Source organism: Furipterus horrens, unplaced genomic scaffold, assembly GCF_987537825.1.
Source record: "Furipterus horrens unplaced genomic scaffold, mFurHor1.1.pri manual_scaffold_4, whole genome shotgun sequence".
In the NCBI taxonomy this organism is placed as follows: domain Eukaryota; kingdom Metazoa; phylum Chordata; class Mammalia; order Chiroptera; family Furipteridae; genus Furipterus; species Furipterus horrens.
Window position 1 is genome coordinate 1,154,021 of NW_028327174.1, and position 18,866 is coordinate 1,172,886.

Consider the following 18,866-nt stretch of genomic DNA (forward strand, 5'->3'; position numbering starts at 1 on the left):
CTGAGCCGCGTGGGCTTCCGCCGCTGCTGTCTGCGCGAAGGGTCCTTCGCCGCTGGAACCTCAGGGTGAAGACGAAAGGGGAGCCAGAGGGAACGCCGGCCTCTGTCCGCAAATGCATCTCTTTACCAGAGCACTGAGCATCCGTTCTGCTTAAAGCGCGGTCTTTTGAGACAGGCGCACGGTTTGTCATGTGACAGTGTCTCGTCCCCAAACTGAAGTTCCGGGCTGACACGGACGGCAGAGGCCCTGGCTGCCCAGCGCTGATGCCCCGAGGCTTTGGTGACAAGTTGTGTTCTTAGTCTGGGGGACTCGGGTCTCCCAGGGTGGGGCTCAGGAGCCTTCAGGGGTTCGCTAGGACACACACGCTGGGCTTCTGAGCGCTGGGACGCTGTGCAGGCTCCGGGTGGTGTGGGACGACCAGGAAAGCAGGACAAAGGCCTCTGCCGGGGAGACAGCACCCAGGGGTCCCCACACACCTGCCACAGCCACGCGGCGGCCCAGAAGCACCAATCAGCACCGATTAATTAGCACAAGTTCGTGCGGCCTGTTAACAGTCTTGAGCAGTGTCCCAGAAGTGCCATCCAGGAATGCGGTGCTGCAGCGAACATTGGTGACAAATAGAGCTGGAGTGTGCTTTCCCAAGTCCGGCCACTTTTAGGACAGCTTCGGAGACATTAACATTTTAGGTGCTAAAAAACTGTCACATGAAAGCTGTCTAGAAAACTGCTTCAAGCTTGCCCCAGAAGCGAGGCGCCAAGGCTTCCGGCCACGGGCAGCCTGATGATGACTATCTTCTACGTTCGGTAAAACCACATCCACACCAGATCTCGGAGAGACACAAGGTGATCTGCCCCAACGCCAGCGATGGCCGCTGACAGGAGCCCACCGACCCGAGCGCAGCTCCACGCCCACTTGTGTTCCGTGGGGTTCAGCAGGCCAGGACGTCCCCTCTGCCCTCTCGCCGGCCAGGCTGTGTGAAAACAGGCAGGTGAGCTCAGAGCCGCCATGGCGTCCCTCTGCAGCTTCCTCAATGCCGGCCGACACCCTGGAGTGGGGACAGGGAGCAGCCGGCCACCACGCTGGCAGCCAGGACACTGTAGAGCCGCCCTGACGGCTGGTCGTTCAAGACACAAAGACAGGCAGGCAGGACCAGGTAGGATGCACTGGGCGGAAGGGGAGTCCCCCAAAGTTCAGGGCCCTGGCTGCCCAACCCCTCTCTGCAGGACTCTGTTCTGGAGCTGCCGGTGTACCTGGGCGCTGGGCTGGGGGCGGGTGCCCAGCCGGGGAATCGTGGTGAACAGCAACCCCGGCAGCCACAGGGCAAGGAGGGACTGCGGTGACACTGGCGCCCGAGCCCCTGGCCCAGCCCTCCCCTGGCTCACACTGGGCAGGAGAAGAAGGACGCCCCGCAGGCTCCTGGGACCCCAGCCCGGGCCACCGCCCGCGATGTGCGGGCCCACCCGTCAGTCTGCCCGTGGCGGGGGCGGGGGCGGGGCCTCCTCCGTGCCCCGTGTCCATCCCCTCTGCCGCTGCACGCACACCTGTCTGCAGCCACGGCCCTGCACCCTGAGGGGACCCGCCCTGCGCCCTTCCTGCCACCAGACGCCTCCCGCACCCCTGAGCCCCTCACCCGGGGCTAAAAGAGTGAGGTGGGCAGAGCTCAGGCCCCGGGAAGCCGCTGCCTCTGCCCGCACCCCATGCCCCCGCGGCCTCTCCCTGGCCACCCTCGGCACCCCCTTCCCTGGGGAGCAGGGCCTAGAAGAAGGGCACCCGGGCGGCCAGAGCCCCCCTCACATGACCCCCAGGCACGCCCAGCTGCGGGGCCGTGTTCAGAGGCGGCGCATCTGGGGGCGGGCGCGCGCGAGGCAGCGGGCAAACGGGGCCGGACGCCCAGCGCCGGTGCAGGAGCCGGGGCGGCTGCCGCTGTGTGCTCAGAGACCCCGCCGTCCGTCCTGCCGGCTCGTTGGGCACCCGGCCGCCGAGTGCCCAGGCTGCTATCTGAAGGCACACTCGCAGGCCTGTCCAGAGGTTTCAGCGTCAGCGTGGGAGCCTCGGGGAAACCCCGCCGGCTCCAGGACTCACAGTTTGAGCGGACAGCGCCTGTCGCTGTGCCTGGAGCTGCGGGCAGGGGCAGGGGCGCGGGGGCAGGCGTGCCAGGTGCCGTCGGCGGCCTCGGATCTTGTCCTGGGGCTGTGGCCCCAACGCCCTGTGCTCCCACGGGACTCGGGTCCCTGCTTGTCCTCGTGGGATCTTGGGCCTGGCAGGCCCACGGGCACCATCAGCTTCCGGGAGGGAATCCGAGGCCCGCAAATGGGAGGCCCAGGATGCACGTCTGCGGCGTGTGTGCACCCGGGCCCGCGCGGGACACAGACACGGCACAGAAGAGCAGGCGGCACAGGGGGAGCAGCCCCGAGCTCCGCCCCAGCCCGTCGTCCACCCAGGCCCACCCGCTGTCGGCACAGGAAGCCAGCGCCACACCTGCGCTCCGGCCTCGCTGGGAGGACAAGCTGTAGGGATAATCAAGTGCTAGCCTCCCCTGGGGCCTCCCAGTGCTGTGGACGTTCAGGGTGCAGACAAGGGAGTTGGCTCAAGACACACGGAATCTGGGGCTGCAAAGCTGCGTGCAGGCTGGGCTGGGCTGCAGGGAGACCCTCATGGCGTGTGTGTGCGTGTGTGTGTGCACGTGTGCGCAGGAGCGCTGGCTGACCCCAGAACGCGCATCTTCACAGGCTGCACCCACACAGATGCAGCGCATCCCAGGCACGTGTCCCGAGGGGCTCGTCCGTGCCCACCCTGTGGGTGGCGTGAGGACTAGGGGGGGTGTTTTTACCCTGCAGAGGAGGGCACAGACTGGCGGGAACGCGGTGCAGTGACCGGGCGCCCTCACTCACAACGCTGGGGGGGCTGGGGGGGCGGGGATGTCTGACGGCCTCCAGGCAGTGTTATCACCGCCAGCAACTCGGTCACAGGTGAGAGACGAGACAGGAGAGGCTGCAGCTCCAGGCGGAGGTGCCTGGAAATGAGCGGAGATACCCGCCTGCCCAGCACACAGCCCAGCCCGTGGCTCCGGCGTGGCTGGGAACAGCAGGAGTGGTCTGGGCGGAGGGGTCAGGCAGGTGACGCCGGCTGGGCTGGGGAAGGCGCGCTGGCAGCCCCACAGCAGGTGACACACCGGGGGCGGGGGGCGGGAGCTCCAGGAGCTGAGCGAGGCCCCTCCGGGGAGACTACCAGGAGCCCCGTCTCCCGGGCCCAGGCCGTCGTTCCATAGGACGCGCTAGCACAGGAAGTTGGAACCGGGCCTCCCGCGAGCCGTGGGACCAGGGATTCCAGAGCCCCGCTCCCCTCGTTGGAGGCAGAAGTGATCCCACCCTCGGCTCCTGCCAACTGTGCTAATAAATAAGTAACTGCTCCAGAGCCTCGGGCAGCCCCCACTCCACTCGCGGGGGACAGAGAGAAGAGTCCCGATCCTCTGCCAACCGATCGCCGGCTCTGGAAAGCCGAGCCACGCAGACAGCGTGAGGCCACGAGCCGGCGTGCGGGCGCCAGGCCCTGATCTGGGAGCCGCGCAGAGCAGAGCGTGGAGGGAGGAGCAGGCAGGGCTGGGCGGGCATGGGTGGCCTCCAGGACCCCCCAGGCCAGCCCCAGGGCCCTCCCAGAAGCCACCCGTGCACTGGGCAGCCAGCCACCCCAGACTCCGGGTGCGGGTCCGTGAACAGCGTGCAAGTCAGTATGGAAAGGGCAGGGCCACAGACAGCCCCAGCGAACGCCACCGGCAGACCTGCAGGCCTCCCCCTGTCCCCGGGCACGCAGGTGATCGGGTCCACCTAGCGAGTCTCCTCCCCGTCACTGCTGTCACCCAGGGTGACAGGTGGCATCCTGGAGAGGTCATTAACTCCAGAGCCTCACATCTCAATGCTAAAAACGAGCCCTCCTAAATCAGCACAGCTGAGGAGCCATTAAAGAAATGGGGGTTTTAATGTTTCGCTTTTTTGCCCTTTTCTAGAGCCATAACGTTCTCTCATAATTACGCCATCAAGTCACCTGAGCTACTTCAGGCCACAGGAGTCGATCTACACGTGTCATTCGGTGGATGAGAAGTGGCGGGTCCTGAGTGGGGAGTCCCCGCGTGGATGCAGCCCGAAGGCAGGTGCGCAGCGCTGTCACGCACAGACCGCGCTGCCACGCACAGACGGCTCTGCGGGCGCGCCACCCTCTGTGGGACGCCGGGACCTGCCAGGTGTGGACCCTCGGTGGCAGTTCTGGGGGAGAGGACGTTGTGGGGACAGGGGCGGGCAGGCAGCCTGCCCGGGGCCATCGCCCAGAAGGACGTTGTTCCAGATGCGGCCCGGGATCCGTCCCCAGGCGTCTCCGCCCTGCCGACCCCTGGGCACTGCGTGAAACTCGCAGGAAGCCCACAAACAGCGGGTGTGTGTCTTTCTGGGGCTGAAAGACACAGCACAAGCGCGTCCTTTGATCAGAACCCAGCAGGAGAGAGAAACGAGATAAGAAGCGGACGTCAGCAGTGCCCCTCCATTAAGCCCCCAGTGTTCCCGATTCACCTCCTCCAGAGCCCCCGAAATAAGATGTGAACAGCAGGAAAGCAGAGCGTCCTAATCTCTCCTAAATATGCAATAAATTGTATTTATAAAGGAAATGCACCATCAGGGGTGTACACTCGGTTAATATTCTAATAGATTAAGACAATTTTGAGGTTGTTTGTAATTTCTTCTCGCAGTGGCTGCCGAGGGCGTGAGATTTCGCTTCAAGGTGCCACTCAGTTCTGACAGGACGTCTGTGTGCCTGGCCGTTCTGCACAGGGGACGTGCCGCCCGCACCGGGGTCCCGTGTCCTCATCCCGAGTGGCATCTGCGCGGAAGCGGCCGCGTCCAGGCTCAGTGGGGGAAGGCCTCCACCTTCCCATGGTCGGCCGGATTCCTGGGCACCGTCGCGGCTAATGCGCTGAGGGCCGGAGAGTAAAGACCACAGCACCAAGCGGTCCCACCCCCCCACCCCACCCCCAACGGCCACGTCGGGGTGACTGCGTTGCTCCACACACGCTGCCCACCGAGGGGAGGGTGACCTATATCCGTGCCTGCTAAGCCACAGCTTCCCGAGACCAGAAGGAAGCGGCTCCAGCCTCTCCAGCGCCCGGCTCGTCCTGGCCCGGGTCAGCTCTGCCAAGCGGCCGTCCGCCCCAGCTGCCGGCGGGATGTGCCCGGGGATGCAGGACACATCTTAAAGCAAGCCCCCGCCCCCCGCCTGCTCTTCCTGGCAATTCTTCCCCGCAGGAGAAAGACAGGGCTGTGTCACTATAGCAACTAAGCTAATTGCTGGGCTGCAGGTCCCTCTCCGGCCAGAGGATGGAGCCCATCGCCCGAGCACGGACGGGAGCCGCCGGAACGGAGGCCTTTCCCGGGCGGCGATCAGCAGAACATCCTCTCTCTGAAAACCAGGCCAAGGAGTAATCCGGTTTCCTCCCGGCACCACCACGAAGTGAGCACCTTCCGTGCCGCCGAGACAGGCCCTGATTGAATAGGCAGGATAATTGAATCCCGTACGAGACGTATCACTTTCCCTAATTAATACGATACAAATGTATCTGCTCTGCACCATGAAAACATGGTGAGTAATAAGAATCCTGACTGATAACAAACACAATTCACAAACAAGGATGCTGACTATTCTTCACCCCAGACAGACCCGGGGAGACTGGAAATCACGGACCTGTTTCAGCTGCGTTTTATCGGCTTGATCAATTCTTTAAAAAAAAAAAAAGGTGTTTTTTTCCCTCCAGGACTGCTGTTCCAAACTGTAAGACATTATTCAATTTTCCATTCCAGTGGCATGTGTTAATTTCTCCACGTGCGCGTCCGGGGGGCTGGGGTGTGTCAGTTCCTCGCCGCACGGACGGCGACACCGATCAGGGGGCGGGCGGCCTGAGCTCCCGTTCGCCATGATCTCTGGTCTGGAAGCACTGCGGCCAGACGCCCCTGTCCTGGTGGGAGACCCGTCTCCGGAAAGCGGAGCAGGTGGGGCGGGCCTCAGGCTCCACCCCCACCTGAGCGGCTGGCAGGTCCCGGCCCTGCTCTGACGGCCACCTGGGGCAGGCGGGGCAGTCCCGGGAGGTGTGAGCGCCGGCGGCGGGGGCGGGGCTGGGCTGAGCAGCCGGCTCACCTGACAAGGTGGGGGCGGGAGCCCCTGGCTGGCGCGGGGGGTGTGCGGTGTTGCAGCCCTGGGGCGGGGGGTCGCGTACTTAACAACAATGAGCTGTTCTTTCCGCAGCTGGCGGGCTGCCTCCAGGCCAGGCTGCGCCCTCGGTTACTCCGCAGGGCCCCAAGGACGCTGCCGCCACAGCTGACCAGGGACGGCGCCGCGGGCGGAGGGCGCTCCAGCCCCCTCCCCAAACACTGATGAATGAGCCTCTCTCCCAAGATGCCACCAAGAAGAGCGTTCAAATGTCCCCTCCTCGGGGCAGCGGGAGTTTATCTGCCGTTAAACCCTTCCATCGGCAAGGAAGCCGCGCCAGGGCTCCACTCCAAACGCGTGAACGCGGAGCCTGGGCCAAATGGCGAGGGGAGCTGGGGAGCGGGAGCCAACATCGCTCAAGCCCCAGACCCGCTGCTCCCCGCATCCGGCTGGGGACACTTTCCTGGGGACGCGCCATGCACACCAGAGGGGGGGGGGGGCTGTGCCAACTGGGATTCCCGGACACAGCCCGCTGGGAACCTTCAGGCTCCAAGCCCCCTCCCCGCATGGTGGCCGGCTGTCCCCAGCAGTGGCAGGGAAATGCACCGCCGCTCACAGCACAGGACGCTTCCGGCCCTAGGCACCCAGCTTACCTCGCGCCCCGGAGGGCTGGGCTGTCCCGGGACTCGGCCCCGCGCCCCACGGCCCCTGCAGTCTCCTTGGGGAAAAGCGGAAGAGGCTCAGACTGGGAGCTGGGACGGCCTGGGCTGCGAGGTGGTGGCTGGGAGGGAGGCTCAGAGCTGGGCTTCTTAAAAAAAATTTTTTTTAAAGAATCTATATTTTTCCACCACCTCCCTCGCCCATGATTCTCCATGACAGGTGTTCCCCAGCACCCCGTCTTTCGTCCCGCTGAGAGGGGGAGGCTCCAGGAGCCTGTCCCAGGCGGCCAGCCAGGGAGCCTCACAGCCTGCGCCATCCCAGCCAAGCCTGTGCCCAGGACGCTGACCCCTCCCCACCCCCACCCCCCACCGGCTGCCAACGCGTGACTGGAGCTCTGACCGCCCACCCCCACTCCAGTCCTGGGACTGTGCCTGGACTCTGACCCCCACCCCCAGCCGTTGTCTCAGGTGGAAGCCTGTACCCCACTTACCCACTTACCCCAGCCGACCCCGAGCCAAGTTCTGGGTCCCCAAAGGCCCCCCATACACCCCAGCCCCCTGCCTGGGCCCTGGCACCGACCAGCCCGCCACCCCTGCCTTGAACCTGCGGCTCCTGCCAGACCCACTGGATCCCCGACGCAGATGGCAGGACGGACTCAAGAAATGTCCGCGGTGGCGGCGGACCCTCCCAGGCAGCCCACCCCTCACTTCTTTCTTAGCAGCTGCTTGGCGAGCCTGCTTCCCTGGGAGGCAGACACTCCAGGCGGCGTCCCAGCGCGAGCCCCGCCCCGCTCCCGCAGGAGGCACCGGCTCAGGGCTCGGCCACCGCGGGCCCCTCGTTCCCCGGCAGGAGTGTAGCCGGCGGAAAGCGCTGGGCACGGAGCCCCGCGGACACCCCGGCAGCGCTCTCCGCCCTTTTCGGACCTGCCGCCACCTCCCAAGCGCGGGGCTCGGCCAGGAAGTCTCTGGCTCGGCTTGGCTCGGCTCGGCTCGGATCTCATCGCGGGCCTGGGCCGGGAGTGGCGGCAGCGCGCCGGGCAGCCGTGGGCATCGCCGCTCAGGGACGCGCCGCGCCGCGCCACCCGGGGCCTGGAGCCCGGGCCCTGCCCCGGAGTCAGGGGAGGGTGGCTCGGGCAGCTGTGCGCGCCTCCGAAGTGCCCGAGCGCCAGGAGGCCGGACGGACCCTCGCCCTCCCGGCCCAGCGGAGGACCGGCTGGAACACGGGGGACGGGGCGCCCCGAGGTCGCAACTCCACGCAGACTCTGGGCGGCCCGCGAGGCGCCCGCCGGGGCCCCGGGCCAGCGACGGGAACCGGGGCCGGGGCCGGAGGGCCGTTCGGGAGCCCGGCCGCGCGGTACTCACTGCAGTAGGCGATGAGCAGGCTGGCCAGGATCATGAACGCCCAAAAAGTTGAGGACATGCTGGGCAGGGCGGTCGCATCTTGCCGGCTGCTGGTCCTGGGCGATGGCGCCATTGAAGCCGCGGCGCCCGCGCGGGGGGCAGCAGCGCGTCTCAGCAGCCGGCCCTGCCCGCGCCCCCGCGCCGGCCTCCACGTGCGGGCCCCGCGCGCGCCATCCTCTGCCGCCGCCGCCGCCGCGCCCGGGCTCCGGCCCAACGCGCCCCGCGCCGGCCCGCCCCGCGCCGCGCCCGCGCCCGCGCCCGCGCCTGCTCCCGCGCCCGCGCCCGCCGATCCCGGGGACGCCGGCCCCGCCGCTCTGGGCGTCGCTAAGCGCCCGGGCTCCGCGCACCAGCTACCAGTGCGAGGGGGCGCCCGAGGCGCGTGCCTGGAGGCGCGGGGCCCCGGGACCGGCAGGGGAGGCCGGCGGAGGGACGCGCGCCCGGGCCCTGCCGCCGGATGGTGACGGAGCTGTCCCGGGGCGCCCGCAGCCTGAGCACCTCTCAGGGAGGCCGGGCCAGGGCAGCCGAAAGTTTCCGGACTTGGGCTCCGGGGCCCGCTGGCCCTGGGCGGCCCCATCCGACCCCTGCCAGGCCTGCAAAGCTGGGATACCAGGTTGCCCCTGGGGTGGGGGCACCGGAGTCATTCCGCGTACAGGGTGCTTTGGACTCTTTCACCCCTGATGTTGGCTGTGCGTTGGAGCCCGGGGGGAGAGCAGGGCCTGGGCCTTGGACCGCGCAGTCAGCTGGGATCCGGCCCCCAGGAGGGCCGCCCAGCTCCCGAGGCCAGGCACTGTCAGACAGTGCTCTCCGTTGCTTCCTGTCCCCTTAGGCATCACCAACTAGGCCCCAGCCTTGCGTCTCTGCACTCCCAGGCTGAGGGCTGGTCCCTGTGAGGTGGGTTTCTGAGCAGGATAACAATGATTATCCTTGGGTTTGTTTGCAGAGCTACTTACCACCTGCAAAACCGGTTCATTTCTACGAAGAAGGGGAGTGTGGGAAGGTGGGTTTTCTCAGGTCAGGGGCCCATCGCTATCCTCCCTCTCCTGTGGCCGCAGCGAGCCCAGCTGCCCAGCAGGTGCTCAGCGGACCTCCTGCTCCTGCTCCTGCTCCTGCTCCGGGTAGGCTCTGGCCCCCGCGGGACCTGCAGGCTAGCGGGCATGCTGCTGGGAACTCACCCTCCCAGGTCGGCTCAGAGGGTCTTCTGGGCCTGCACAAGGAGGGGAGGCCCCAAAGAGCCCCATGAGGGAGTGTGGAACCCCTCCCAGGAGCCACTGGAGGGCCTGAGCATGGGACTCACGCCAGGGAGGAGCAAAGACGGTCACAGGCGCACGACTTCACCTTGGGCCCCGGCCGCCTGGCCGCAGAGACCGCGTCGCTGCCGGGAGGGTCGCTCTCAGCCTGCTCTCCGGGACGTGCACACGCCCGCCACACACACGGCACACATGCACATGTGCATACAGACATACCACATGCCACACACACACCACTCTCACATGTATATAGACACAGCACATGCCATGCATGCACACACACCCCACATGACACACCACTCACATGTGCGCATGCACGCTGCATGCCACACATATGCCCACACTGCCCACACAGAGAGACATACCACATACAGCGATGGCATGCACACACGCTACACATGAGCACACATGCACACACAGACACACCACATGCCACACACACACCACTCTCACATGTATATAGGCACAGCACATGCCATGCATGCACACACGTGCACACATTTGTGCCCATACCTTATGCATATAATTCACACGTATGTACATACCACACAAGCACACACCTCACACCACACATGCTACACACAGAGCCCCAGGGGAGCCCAGGCTGAGAGGAGCAGCCTCAGGAGCTAGGAGGCACCCCGCACCCCGTAACATGACTGTGCGCAGACGGAGTGTTTCCACAGACGTCTGGTCCTGTCTAATGGAGCCCTGGCTCCCGCCTCGGCGACAGCAGGACCTGGGCCCTGAGAGCAGGACCCTGCGGGCAAGGACCCCCAGGGCGCCCCAGTCTCTGCCTTTGCTTTGATTCTCACCTTTCACGGGGCTACAAAGGATGAGAGTTTTCAAACCGTTACCCAATCCTTTTTCTCCTGACCATGCTGAACTTCTGGGATGTTCTGGGCTTGCCTGCACTGACCCTGTGCTCATGGAGCACCTGCCGGGTGTGGGGAGCTGGGCGAGGGAGTGACCAGGACACGTGCTTTCTGTCCCCGGATGTGTGGGGGGTTGGGGGGCAGGGCAGGAGGCTGGGAGTTACAGTCCAGCGTGGCCGTAAAGAGCCTATTGGGACAGGAGGTGGGGGGTGGTATTTGGTCCCAAAGCAGGCAGTGGGGTGCATGGGGGAAGCTTCTAGGACCGCGGTTTCCTGACATTGCTGGTGCCACTGTGGGACACACACATGCACACAGTTGAAACGGAAGTCGCCCCAAACCACACCTTCACGCCCGGGTCTCCTTGCCGGTCCTAACTCTACTCTAACTCGTGTCCCAAACTGTTGGTTGTCCACCCCACCGTTGGTTTACTGTCCTGCCCTGGCTTGCGTCCGTGTGGAACTGGGAGGGTGGGTTGGAGCTCTGAGGCCGCAGGGGCCGCGGGGGCCGGGAGAGCGCCCCAGGCACAGGGTGGGGGTGGTGGCCTCAGCGGCCGACCTGACCTGGGAGCTCAGACCGTGAGATCTGTACAGCCACAACGTGAGGGGTTGCCGCGTGGAGGGAAACAGTCAGTGATGCTGATTAAAGGCCTTACTCGGGACATCGGAATAGGGACGGAGGCCACGGTGACGGGGTGCTGCCGCGGGGGTGAGCGTGTGTCCCGCTCTGAATGCCAAGTGCGATTTCCAGACCTGAGCAGGTGGGGTCCGTGGATGGAGACCCACGAGGGGGCAGCTTCAGGGGAGAGGGAGGTTTTGGCTGAGCTGGCCTGACGGGATGGTGGCTGGGGGCAGCCAGGCGCTGCGCTCTCACCTGGAGGACAGGGTGCGGGGACAAACTTGGTCAGGCGGATGGTGGACGTTCTGGTGAACAGGCGCAGCAAGGTTCTTGCTCAGGCTGACTCGAATGAGGCTGCGGGCTGCTCACGCAAAGCTCTCTTTGGGGGAGAAGTTGGGGAGCACTGACTCGTCCACGCTGTGGACTAAAAACTCCGGCAAAGAAGAGGGAGGGGTGGAGGCCCAGACTCTTACAACTCAGAATCCAGGGTGATGGCGAGTCTGGAGCCAGAAGGACGGGCTGGGTGAGGGGCTGGGGTAAGAGCTAAGACAGGCGGACAGTGGGTTAGCCTGATCCCGCTGCAGGGCCACAGCCAGGCTCTGCCGATGGCTCCTGGGGGCTGGGAAGAGACCGAGATGGAAACAGGGGCTGGGGGTGGGATCCGAGCCCTGGACTCCGTTGCTAGGAGACAGAAAGCCGCGTTCTGGATCCCCGCCGAGCCTCGGAGTGACAATGTGTGGCCGCTGATGGCTGGTTTTGATTACTGGCCAGAACTGACAGGGCGTCCGCTCTGAGACCGCGTAAGTTTGTCAGAGACGCGGCACCAGCCTCGCTCCGGGCCGAGCACACAGGGACAGTGCTTGTTCTGCCCCTGAGAAAGCCCGTGTCGCCCCGCCCCAGGACGGCAGTCCCCGGGCCGCCGAAACCTGGCCCGTGGAGCGGTGTCCTGCACCCAGTGTGGCTCCGGAGCCTCGGGGTGCACCGGGAATGGAGAGGCCCCTAGAGGAGGTGCAGCTCTCGGGGGGTTGGCCCAGGCCCTCAGTCCCGGGCTGGGCAGGAATCTCAGGTCCTCTGCTTAGGGCAGAGGTTCTCAGCCTTCCCAATGCCGCGACCCTTTAATGCGGTTCCTCACGTTGTGGGGACCCCCAACCATAACTAAAGCGTAGTGATTAACCACAAAAACAACATGTAATTATATATGTGCTTTCCGATGGTCTTAGGCGACCCCGTGAAAGGGTCGTTCGACCCCCAAAGGGGTTGCGACCCACAGGTTGAGAACCACTGGCTTAGGGGGTGGGAGCATGTTTTCCCGGCTCTGCCTTTAACGTCGGGCGTGTGGCGCAGTCTGCCTGGTCTCTCTCCACTCCTCCGTGTTGAGTTCCTGGGCATCTGGTCATGGGCTCCCGGGCTGACCACTGCTTCCAGGCACCCTGAGTCCCAAGCGGAGCGCTTCACCGGGGGAGGTGTTGGGGGGTCTCCCGGACCCATGGGAGGGGGCGTGTATTTCAGGACAAGGCGGGCACTGTTGTGTAAACAATATGTACGGATCCCTGCACGGGAGGCAGCGAACGGCGGGCTCCCGTTCCCGGGGCAGGGCAGGAGGGAGGGAGGGACAGGTGTAGCAGTCCGGGGGACGGGGGCGGGTTGGCTGCCCCTCTGCGGGACAGCTGGGAGGTGGGAGGCACTCCTGGGGTCCCAGAGCTCCGTGGGGGGCAGAATGGATGGCCCCCGGAGCTGGGACGCTGTGGACCACGACAGAGATGTCAGAGTGACTCCACGCTGCTGGCTAGAAACCTGGGAAGGCTGCTGGGACGTCCACAGGGGCAGGGGACAGACATGGAAGTTGGGGAGACCAGCCCCTTCCTGAGTGAGCTCTCAGGCTGGTGGTCAGACAGGGGCACGGGGGAAGCATGGCGGGGCGGGCCGGGGTGCGGCACCCGCCATGGGAGGGACATGAGGACCGGGAGCCACCTGGCTGAGCTCCCAGCTCTGGACCCTGCCTGGCGGGGGGCTGCCGGTGCTGAGGGCCGTTTCTAAGAATAACGACCCATTTTAGGGATGCGGCCTGAGTGACGGTCCTAGTGTTTTAGACTCCAAGTTCTTCGCGTGGAGAGGCGGCTGCTGCGGTCCTGAGAAGCCTGGGAAGCCCTGGGCACCTGCAGTCCCAGGTGTGAGCAGGGGGCGCGCCTGGCGCCGCGCTGATGCCGGCAGCGGGGGTGGGCAGACCTGGCCCTGCGGCTCCGGACTCCGCGCTTTGGGTCACGGCCGCTCCCCTGCCCCATCACTGATTAAGGCCGCTTAGAGGGAATTTTGTAAAAGGCAGAGGCAAGAAAAAACAGCGCGTCCCTTCCCCCCGCCGCCCAGCGGCGCCCACGTGTAGCAGGGGCAGCGCTCGCCTCCCTGCTGCGCGCGCTCCGCACACCCGCGGGGTCCCCTGCGAGGCACGCGCCGGGTTTTATGGGTCATACGTCCCCCGGAATGCGGTTTCCACAGCAGCCTGAAAGGTGATAACGCGCACACGCCGCCACTTACTCACCAGTCATTTTTTATTTTTGGACATTTTGACTATTTCCAGTGTTTTATTTTTTCCTTGTAAACATTTCAGCGGTGAACGCGCTCCTCCTTAAATCTTTTTTTTCATAGTTATGGTGATTTGTTAAAAAATAAATTAGAGAACGACAATTGTTAGGTCAAAATAAGGACACGGTTTTAGGGCCTTGCTGGAAATTTCTAAAAGACTTTCTAAAAAACATAACATCCTTCTCTTTCTCCCAGCGGTGGCTGCGAGGGCCTGCTTCAGCGCGCCCGGCCCGGCCCGGACAGACATGGCCGCCCGGCGACGACCAGCTGTCAGCGCTGTCTGTCTGCTTTCCTGTGATCCAATGAGGGTGAAGGGTGTGCAGGCAACTGTCACTCAACATCTGTGAGCCAACTGTGCGTGTCCGGCGGCAAGTTTCCTCCTGGGGCCTGTGTCTGTCCTTTTATTATTGATCGGTAAGACCTCTCCGTTTCTGGAACTCGTTCCTTTCCGTCGTTGGACGTGTAAAAAGTGCAGAAAGGTGTAAACAAGACAGCAGCAGGTGTTCACAGTCGTCCGCACACATCGAGTCATTCTTGGTGGCTGGTGAGCGTGTCGCGCACCCGGTGGTCCTGCTGTAGGTTAACAGGGGCCGGTGCTGGGCGTGGGGGTGAAGGGACCCGTCTCTGCGTCTGTTGTTATTTTAACAGCTTTATAGAGGTGTCTCTGTCAGGGTGCGCCCGTCAGAGAGACAGAGCCAACAAGAGGGAGGGAGGGAGGCGCTCTGGGGTCCGAACCCTCACTTCCTGGGGACGTCGGTCTCTTTTCTCTGAAGGCCTTCCCTGGAGAGGGTGAGGCCCACCCGCATGAGGGACGTTAATCAGTCTTACTCCAAGGCTCCCGGCTTCACTATTAATCACGTCTGAAAAACACCTTCACGGCAGCCTCTGAGCTGACGTCGGACCCAGTCCTGTGGCCCCGCAGAGCCGGCAGTAGGATGGACCAGCTCGGTGAGAAGGGGAGCCTAGCGCTTACCCTCCTCTCCTCTGGCCGGCTCCTCTCCGCAGCGTGATTCTGAGGGCCACCCGTGTCACTGTGTGAACAGCTCACTTCTTTCTACCGCTGACGGAGGCCCCGTGCGTGGACGCCATAGTTTGTGTTAGAATTCGGTCTCTCGACGGACTCCTGGCCGGTTGGCTAGCAGGTTCCGCGAGAACTTTCTCCCCAAAACTGTTTTCGTCAAGTATTTTCCAAAACCCACTTTTACTTTAGAACAGTTCGATTTACAGAAAACCTGTGACGCCATTCCAGAGCGTCCCCACGCACCCCATCACGGACACCCTCGCGTTCCCAGGGTGCACCTGTCATTGCTCGGAAGATGCGTTTTAAACTAAAATCCCTGTTTTCTTCAGGTCTCCTTAGTTTCCTCGATGCCTTTTTCTTTTCTCACTTTCTTGTCCTCAGACCCCATGGCACTTAGGGGTCGGGTCCCCTTAGCTCCTCTGGGCTGTGACGGCCTCTCCGGTGCCCCTCGTTCGGGTCCCTGGCAGTGGCAGGAGGGCCCGCAGGTGTTCCACAGGACGCAGCTCCACTGGGGTGTCCCTGCTGTTGTCCTCGGGATGAAAATGGGTCACGGGGGTGGGGAGGAAGATCGCAGACGTAAGGTGACATCCTCCGCGCGGCACGTCAGGGCACATGCTGTCAACCGGACTGACGGCAGCGGGGTTGGCCTTGACGGCCGGGCTGAGGTGCGTCTGTCCCCTGGGGCAGGAGCCCACGGGTGCAGCCCATGGACGGTGGGACTGAGGCCCCGCGCCTGGGCGGGGGTGGGGGTGAGGGGTGGAGCATCTGTAAGTCACAGGGTCCTTCTGCTCAGGAGGCCTGTCTCTGCTCCCCGTTTATGTGCTCGGTCATTTATTTATGCCGGTGTGGATCCTGGGTTTTTACACAGCGTAGAATTTAATGTACGTGGTTGATTTCGTTGCTCGAACAGACAGCTATGGCCGCTGGGGCCCCTTCCGCTGCCACGGCCTCATCACAGCCAGGGTCGCCTCGCTAGCGCCCTCGTTTGGGACTTTCCCACTGTGTTCCGGCCCTCGGGTGCCCCTGCCCGCACAGCTGGGCGCCGCGTGGGTGGGCGGCGGCCTGGGATGGGGTCCCCGGGAAGTCACGGCTGACCCGCAGCTCGGAGAGGCTGGCGGCCTCACTGTACAGGCCCTGGTTCCGCCGGCTCTTCCCCAGCGTCATGGGCCGTAATCGTCGTGCGATGCTGTGTGAGCTGGAGGGCACGACACGGTGGCTACATATGTGTGCACACTGCAGAGCGCTTGCCGCGATGAGGTTCCCGAATACGGAGGCTCCTCAGCACCTTCGACGCAGGGCCTCCCTGCGAGGCAGCGTCTGACCTCGGGTGGGGGGGGGGTTGGAGGGGCTGCCTGCAGCATCGGGAGGAACCCCACACCCACGGGTCCGCAGCGCATTCCGCACAGCGAGGCCGCCCATGCGTCCGCGGGCGGGTGGGCGCACGGGAGCCAGAATGTCACCCAGCCCCGAGGAAGAACAAAGCCCTCCACCTGTGTCCCCAGGGAGGGACCTTGGCTGTTTCACTACCTGAGGTGAGTCAGAGAGAGACGTGCCCTGTGGCCTCGTCTGTAGGCGGACTCTGAAACACACCGAAGGCTCGGGCAGGGGACAGACAGAGGGGCAGTGTTTTAGTCGGCACAACGTGGGGACTGCCCGGAGTCCTCGTGATGGAAGGGCCCGGCCCAGGTGCCGGGAGGACCGCTCGCTCTGGTGGCCTGCGGGCGCGTGTCCCTGGGGCCTGTGGTCCGGGGGCTCTTATCTGGATGCGGGTGTGGGGGCCTCCCCTCCCTGCCACGGTTCTCGGAGTGACAACAGGAGAAGGCAGTGCCACCAGGTTGCACCCTGTGTTTTTTGGAGCCCTGGGGGTTCAGGGGAAGGGCCTTGACCTCCTCGGAAGCGGGGAGAAGGGGAGATGTGAGGGGTCGCAGGTCCCACCCTGGGGCAGCTTCTGTTGCTCTGGGTGTTGCACGTCCCTGAGATTTTGCCGGAAGAGGACTCCGAGGGCACGAGGGTCGCGGGGAGCTCTGTCCCTGCCTGTGACACGGGCCATCCCGACAGTGTCATTGACCCCAGGTCCACCCGCTCCGGGACAGAGGAGAGGCGTCCGAGCGCAGAGAACAGGTCCTCCCCAAGGGCCCTGGGGTGCTGGCCGCCACGGCGACATGTCCTGCCTGGTGCGCAGCCTGGGGTCCTCCCACCAGGACCCCCCTGGGACGGGGCACCCAGACCTCCCTCCATCGGGAAGGCCAGTTCCGGGGCCTCGACACCCCAAGTTGGCCGCCCTCCTCAGGCCCGGAGACCCAGAGACTGATGGTCCCAGGCGGTTTTCGGGGTGGGGGCGGGGGGGGGGGGGAGGGCTGTGTTGTGAATTCTCGTGCAATTAAGAGGCTAATGGCCGCTTATAAAACTCCCTGCTCGGCCCTGTTGCCTTCTGGGTGAGGAGCCGTCCCCTTGGTTACGTGGAGCCTGGCCTTGAGAGCAAGGTCTTTGCCCAAATCACTGTCTGCACTTCCCTCGCTCACACTGAAGAGGAATTCAGTGACACTCACGCGTGTTTTGTCTGTGAATAAACTGCGGGTACTTCTCCTGACCAACCAGTTCCTGGTGAGTAAGGGTCGCCTCCCTGCCCACTGGCAGAAGGGAGGGCCTTCGTGACCGGGGCTGCCCAAAGCGCAGCCTCAGGCCTCAGATCTGCGCCCGCCTGCCTTTGCTGTGCCCCGTAGGACCCGGGTGGGTCTCTCCTCCTCCAGGACGGCCTCCCGCCCCTCCCCCACCAACATGACTCTGGGCTCCTGGGCCCCAGAGTCCGAGGAGGCCTGGGGTCTCTGTCTCTTCCTCCAGGGGCAGGGCCACCCCCAACCCGCACCCCCCCTGGGCACTGAGTGGGCCCTGGGGCCTCCTCCCACCTCTGCTTTGTTCAGAACGCTGTCTTCATTTCAAATGCTGATGTTTGTATTTACTTTTTAAATTCATGATGAACGCTGGGATTCTTTTCATTGCGGTCCCAGCTGCCTATAGGCTTGACCTATTTCTTGCAGCTAAAAAAGTTGCCTAGTTATTCAAGACAATTACTAATTTATTCTTCTGTCTCCTCAATCTATCAGCTCTTCTATACTCTTGATTATTGCCATTGTGGTTAGAATAAAACTCAGAGTAACTTCTCCAGATAAAAATACACTCCTAAGAAATCTAACCAAGAAAATTCACTTCTGGAATATAATTTGACTCTAGGTGAAATCATGCACGTCTTTATATAAGGACAAACGGAAGCTGCAAAATAAGTATGTTCCAAGCATTCAAAGAAATAATTGTACAGGTTCAATTACAAGTGAATTAAAAACAATGGAACGGAAACGGACAGCCTGCTATCGGGACTCACTTTTGTGGAAAAGAACCAGTTGGAGATTTAGACATGCGTTTGAAAAGAGTCCTTTAGATGAAGACCATCCTAAAGCCAGACGCGTGTGCCATTGTCGTCTGCTGGAGTGCCGTCAAAATGAGAAGCGGGGAACCGGAAGGCAGAATAAAGGGGACTGATCCGAGACTCAGCAAATCCCCGAGCCGAGACGCGTCTGTGTCGGTCCCAGCCCAGCCTGAGGGAGAAGGCTGGGGACTTGGGGCCCTGTGCTGCGAACCCAGTGACAAACCAGGACAGGCCCAACTCCTGCGGAATCCCTGCAGGGCAGACTCGGTCCCGCCTCAGGGAGGAAAGTGTAGGTTTGGATTCAATAAATGCTACATGGATGATTGCTTATCAATATAAAAATATATCATTATTTCATAGCATACTCAAAAACAGTATCTGGGTGCATTGCAAGCTGAATATTAAAAAGTAAAATTTTAAATATTTTAGAAGCTACCATTTGATAGCCATGTATCTCGTGACATGGTCCATGGACGTTCGTATTTCTTTTATCTAGAAACTGTTTGTTTTCTTTGCCTTGTGTTCTCCTGGGTTGTTTGTTTTTGCCTCTAACTCATACAAGCTGATTGGGAATTAAGGGACAGCCTCTTGTCATGAATATATCGCAAAAGAGCCACCGCTTTATTCTGGCGTTTTGTCTTCTGTCTGACATTTTTAATTTTGAAAAGAGTCACATTCCTATGTAGTTAAAATAAAAGGAAGTTCTTCCCGTCGCAGCCTCCCCTTCACGCCTTTGTTCCTGCGTGCACGGGGCTCATTCTGCGCTCAGCTGGGTCCACGGGTCTCCTTGAAAATCTCCTGTCGACAGGACACTGTCTTCATTCCTGGAGCCATAGAGGAAGACTTTCCGTCATGAAGTCG

At 63.0% G+C, this 18,866-nt stretch overlaps 1 protein-coding gene across 1 annotated transcript in view; it reads right to left on the reverse strand.

Annotated features, from left to right (window-relative positions):
• TAFA5 (TAFA chemokine like family member 5) overlaps positions 1-8,887 on the reverse strand; it is a 106,297-nt gene extending 97,410 nt beyond the window's left edge. Inside the window, exons 1-3 of the mRNA XM_090272183.1 lie at positions 8,742-8,887; positions 8,208-8,423; positions 6,840-6,904 (exon numbers count right to left, since the gene is read on the reverse strand). Coding sequence (XP_090128309.1) covers positions 6,840-6,904; positions 8,208-8,423; positions 8,742-8,887 — 427 coding nt within the window. The remainder of the gene's footprint in view (positions 1-6,839; positions 6,905-8,207; positions 8,424-8,741) is intronic.
• Positions 8,888-18,866: the final 9,979 nt, after the last annotated feature.